Source organism: Chlamydotis macqueenii, chromosome 4, assembly GCF_036417535.1.
Source record: "Chlamydotis macqueenii isolate bChlMac1 chromosome 4, bChlMac1.mat, whole genome shotgun sequence".
Taxonomy (NCBI): domain Eukaryota; kingdom Metazoa; phylum Chordata; class Aves; order Otidiformes; family Otididae; genus Chlamydotis; species Chlamydotis macqueenii.
The window spans coordinates 32,996,648-33,002,647 of NC_141559.1; the positions used below are offsets into that span (position 1 = coordinate 32,996,648).

Below are 6,000 nucleotides of genomic sequence, written 5' to 3' on the forward strand. Positions count from 1 at the left end.
AGGGGGAGGAGTAATGCGGCTCCTGGCCAAGATTCCCCTGCAGCCTGTGGTGACAACCATGGTGGAGCAGGTTGTCCCCCTGCAGCCCATGGAGGTCCACGGAGGAGCAGAGATCCACCTGCAGCCCATGGAGGACCCCACGTCGGGGGAAGTGGATGCCTGAAGGAGGCTGTGGCCTGTGGAGGGCCCGCTGGGACAGCTGTTCTAGAGGGAATGCACCCTGTGGAAGAGATGACCCATGCCAGAGCAGTTTCACGAAGGACTGTGGCCCGTGGGAGGGATCCCACGCTGGAGCAGGGGAGGAATGCGAGGAGTTCTTCCCCCGACAACGAAGCAGTGGCATGAAACAACGCATGATGGACTGACCGCGACCCCCATTCCCTCTTACCCCCTGTGCCGCTCAGGGGGAGCGGCGGGATAAGGTAGTAGAGATAATTAATGTTAAGCCCGGGAAGAGGGAGGGGTGGGGCGAGGTTATCTTGTTCCCTGTCTCATTCTTCTGCTAATTTTAGAAATAAATGAGTATGTTTCCCCAAGTTGAGTCTGTTTTGCCCGTGATTTGTCCCCGTCCTTATCTCAAACCTCGAGCCATTTTTCCTTATATCATGTCCCCCTATTCTCTCGGAGGGTAGGAGGAGTGAGAGAGAGACTGCGTAGTCTGGTCCTGATCGGGGCTGAACTACGACATTTATTCATTGATATGGATAGCAGGAAAAATTGCAGATAGGCAGTAATTTAAAAAAATAAATATGCATATTTGTTTGTAGAGACATAAGCCTTACATTTCAGAGCTTAAGTCAAATTCATTGCTAGGAGTGAAGAAAATTAATTTTCCTTCGCCTTAGGCCATTCCAGATGTGCTTCCTATGAAGCTTTCTTATCCTTCAGAAGGCTTGGGTGCAGGCCCTCCCAGAGCAGAGGATACCTCACCACAGAAACCAATCTTCTGAAAGGGTTTCAGAGAAAGTAGGTACAGAATCTGTAAATTATGTCATCCTGTACCTATTCTAAGGTTAACTAGAAAATTGTTCCACTTCACTGCTAAAGAACAGGATTTCATTGCATTTTCATTCCAGTGAAGAATAAGGAAAAGTTTAGTGGGCTTAGAGATAAGGATATGCCCAATATTTAGCACTTAAAACACCACATCAAGATGTGATCTAGAGAGGCTGAAAGCTAAGCTTTGCTGTATTAAGAGCAGAATCTTGAATCTGGATCCTTTAGCCCTACTAATGGTACTCCTGATCAGACAACTGTCTGTTGCAGTACGTCTCTGCCCCTAGAAGTTCTGCTGGAACCTGAAAAGCCGAACTTGGATGAGTTTTTAAAACAAAGTCATGGTCTTTTGCAAATATGGTTCTGTTTCTGTATGAAAAAAAAAAAAAACAACGTGAATTTATTCTGACAGTTTTAATAGTGCATTTCTTTCAATAAAATGAAATGGAAACTTGCCAGGATCCTGATGGCACTTGTGAGTCTTATTCACGCTGACCAGCCTGACCTGGGTTCTCCACCCACACAGGGCTCAGGAGCCCTACTGAAGTTCACCCAAGGGCTACATTGCGCCTCTGCCAATCCTGACCTGCAAGCTGACATCCTGGCCTAATTTTGACCTTACCTTATCACTATGGACTTGCCCAGTGATCACTGGACTGTTTTACCATGGTCACCATCACCAGGCCTGATCCTGACTCACTGATTTGCCTTCCTATCTTGATCTTGGCACTATAGAATCACCATAGCTCCACCTGGCGATCTGGGCTCTGGGGTGGTGCTAGCTGCCATATCTGAGTGTGTCCTGCCTGCCACACTTGGTGGTTGTCAGAAATATTCTTCAGGTGCAGACTTAGAAAATCCATGCAATATTTCCAAATCATGCTCTTCTGAAATTTTAATGGGAATTTTGCAAAAACAGGATGAACCAGAACTTTTTTTCTAATGTAGTTCTAGTATACATGTGATATGCGTACATAATATTTTCCTCAGATAATCTAGAGTAGAGATAGCGAGGGAATAATCTTTGTAAGTCAGTAAGACCCAGAGCCTCCTTCAGAAAGGGGTATTTGGGCAATTAATCTTGTACAATGGACACATATTGTACCTTGTGGGTAAACTGACAGCCCTGGAGACTCTCCAAAACTGTATATGTATTGCTATTTTTAAAATTATAAATATATTAAAGACAAATGCTCATTCTTGTTTTGTTTTCCTTCCCCTTGTCTCTCCCTGACCTCTCTCTATTGTTCCTTCTCTAGGAGCCTCCTAACATCAGCATCTCTGCACATATGTTAGCACAATGGGTTGCCATAAAGGATTACAGAGTCATGCAGTTCCTACAAGGTCACTCAAAAATTCAAGTTGGAATACAGACCATAACCAAAGAGTTCCTTTCATTCAAAGTAAAACCAAAAAGCAAATTGTACTTCCAAATATCCTCAGAGGTAATACATTTTACAACTATGAAGTCTGCTATTGAGTCATTCATGCTGTCCTCAGGCATTAAATGAGTAAAGCTCAAAGAAATCTGTATGTCTTTATTGGGAGTTTTACAGCATCTCGTTAACTTTATTTGCAATAAAGATGCAATATTTTTTTAAATGAAAATATATGCTAGAAATGGATTTAGGGTGTAGTTGATGACACCTGCACATAATAAATAAAAATGCTTAGGTTCTTACGCATAGTTTCTCAGCAGTAGCTTTCCAGGTGTTTCACAGCAGTGACCTGTAACATTGAGCACACTAGGCTTGGCATTTTTTCATTACTTTACTGAAAAAAAAATGAGTCACAAGCAACTTTATTATTCATCCAGGTCTAATTCATAGGGAAAAGGACACAGAATAATGAAGTGACTTACTGAAGTCACCATCCAGATCACTGACAACACAGGAAGAAAAGCTCAAATCACCTTAGCTGATGGTAAAAAAACTTGTATGCGGTAGGAAGACAAGGCTTGCAACAGAAGAATCTTAATGTGAAAGGGATCAAGGCACACCTAGAACTGCAGACTTTTGCTAGAGAGAGGCTATGTAGCCCAGCAGTTTGAGAAAGACAGTTTGAGCAGACAGCGTTCTGTTCCACGCTAGCGTTTCATACTGCCACACTGTTAACTTACATTCCTGTAATTTTGATATGCAATCCTAGCTTTATCTCTAATTTGTTCAACAGACTCAAAAAAAAAAAAAAAAACAAAACCAAACCCTTATGTAAGTTACACAGCAAGTTGCTCCTGGACCACTCATGAAGTAAGGCGCTAGCTAGTACAGGATTTGCTTATCTTGCCTCTCTGCAGTAGCAACCGCCTTCCATTGTGATAAATAAGAGGCTTCATTCACCAGAGACTGATTTTTTTTTTGCTTTCTGTATTTATATCTTATGTAAATGGTAGAAACAATACCTGCAAATTCACATAGTTTTTTTTGGCAGATTAATTTCACTAGAATAGTATTTTTGACAAAAGCTGAGAAAGCTGAAAACTCTAAGGTTAGCATACGTTAAGACCTATTTTAATGGAGATGCAGTTACCAGCTCTGGCATATAAAGAGAACCCATTTAACTTGGGTTAACTCAAACACCCTGCCTTACACAATAGTGAGGTGTTATTGTACCAGATTTCACAACTGAAGGAGTATGCTAGGAAAGCTATCTGGGAAACACAGCTCCTTACTGCGGTATTGTTTCCAAGCTGAGGCAAAGGATTCCTTTCCTTTGGGTCTTTGTGCATCATCTCATGTATGTGTGATCCAAAAGATGTTCAGGGCAATGGGAATCTTTTATTTGAGTTGAAGGAACATCAGCTCACAGCCACACATAGCAAGATAATTGTAGCAGTATTCGTAAGGGTTGATTTATTTATTTCATGTGAATTTAAGAGAAAGAGTTTTTCTTCCTTTTAAATGCTAACATTTGGGCTAGTACTATCAAAAGAAGAAATCTATATTCTGAAAGCCCACTCTCCATAAATCTTGTGGAAAACAACTAATCCTCTGTGTCTTCCATTTTCTACCAGTATCTGAATATACATCAGCAATTACGTGAACCTTGCAACACCTCCAAAGTCAGTATTAACATCCCCATTGAAAATTGAAGACATCGGGGAACGAAGGAAATAATTGAGTATTCCAGAGCCATAAAATAGACAGTACAATCTGATATACTCTGTTATGCATACCTATTATGTATTAAGTTATACGGTTCTGAATGCCCATTCATCTGCAACACTACTCTTCATAGGTTTTTATCACAGAATAAGGTGTTTCAAATTGTCAGACATCGATGCATTTTGTACACTTAATTGCTTATATTTTCAATTTAGTGAAGAAGTTTACAAACACGATCATTCCAAATGAAAAAGTGTGTTTGCAATTTCTTTTACCCACAAGAAAAGAAAGAAAAAAAAAAAGAACAAAAGTTTACTGTGCATAAACCAGGGAGGCATCTATTTTAGTCCTTTCCTACCCATGTGTGACAGTGACTTTTTCTGCTGGTTTTGAGATAACTACCCTGAGGAATGAACTATTGCAGTATTTACTCTGTTACAAAGGTATCATTTTGACTGAGTAAATACTGCCGGTTTGATCCCTTGCTTGTCTTTAAGCTCAGAAACAATGTTACTGAAATTAGTAGAACTTTTGCCAATTATTTCACCATAAACAGGAAAATAACCGTTTCTAAGCAGTACACAGGAGACAAGAAAAAAATAGGTAACTTTCCTTACTTTCCCCTGGTAGTTTCAAAGCCAGATGCTTTGGAGTTGGCATCCTGCTGGGTGCTGATGATACCAGTGCTGTGGGATGACTGCTTGAAAGATTTGTTCCCTATAGCTGTATCTTGGTTTGTACTGACTTCTTGCTGGAGAGGGACCTCTCTAGCATTGCTCTGTGGAGATGTCCCTTTGCTGCTAGATAATCTTCCCATTTTATCTCTGTCAGAGTCACCATCACTATGTCCAATTGACTGGCTTGCAAGGGTGGAGGTTGTAGAATTGGAGGTTTTCTTCACTGCTTTCATTCCCAGAATCTTGCCTGAAGATGCAAAAGGAGGTCCCTGTGAGGCATTTGCTTCAGCAGCTTGGATCTCAGAGTGGGGCAACCCCACAATTGAAGTCAGAGATGGAGTCAAGTCTGAGTGACTTGTCTGGGTTTCACCACCCTGGCCCGTGGTCCAGAGCTTTCCTGGAGTGTTAAATCCAATGCTGCCACTCTGTAAGTGTAACAGGAGCAGCAAGAAGATTATTGCCTTCATTCTGCTGTTTTGTAAATGCTACTAGTTACCTCACATTTATCTTCCAAGCAAGAAATCCTGTAGCTTCTCCCTCCTTCTGAGCTGCTGCTCGTACAGCGAGCTTACCCAGAGGATGCCCTGACAGGCTTTATTTCTGTAGAAAGGAAACAGGTTTTGGTGTTGCAAAACTGACTGAGGAAGCCTGGTTTCCTGTTTCTGTGGATTCCTCTGCAACCTGTGACCCCTTGCAGAGTGAAAGCCTGGCAGCCTTTGTGGGAGGAAAAAAAGAAGTTTCTGCAGAAGGCACAGGATAAAGATTAATGGCACAGTAGAAATGTGGAAAAATATGTACAGTGAAGCAATCCTGAGGGATAAAAACTGACATTATTAGCTAATTTTCCTTTCACATATACGCGTACAGAAAACAGAAGTGACTTGTCACATCTGCCCTTTGGATGGTTTGTGCTTGTGACCTTGTTATTGAAAAGAGTTGGTAGAACTGGTGTGCTGCACAAAGCTGAAAGTTTGCTGTGACCTCTCTTTTTGTTTGAATGTTTAAGCACCCTGCTGCCCACAGTGGGGAGATAATAAGCACGAGGTTCACACTGTATTCATAATTGTACCACAAGCCTTCAAATGTAATCATTTACCTGTATTTCATAGGCTATGCCACATCCTATTTCTGTAGTTCAATCTATGATGTATATGAAGTATTTCTATAGCATGGCGCATAGGTGTCTGGTGTCATTTCAGATTCTCTAAGATACAAGAAACACC

The 6,000-nt window shown here is 41.4% G+C and overlaps 1 protein-coding gene across 1 annotated transcript in view; it reads right to left on the reverse strand.

The window, feature by feature from the left end:
- MMRN1 (multimerin 1) overlaps positions 1-5,278 on the reverse strand; it is a 47,381-nt gene extending 42,103 nt beyond the window's left edge. Inside the window, exon 1 of the mRNA XM_086746880.1 lies at positions 4,718-5,278. Within this exon, the coding sequence (XP_086603006.1) occupies positions 4,718-5,244 (527 nt within the window). The 5' untranslated portion in view covers positions 5,245-5,278. The remainder of the gene's footprint in view (positions 1-4,717) is intronic.
- Between the last annotated feature and the right edge of the window lie 722 nt (positions 5,279-6,000).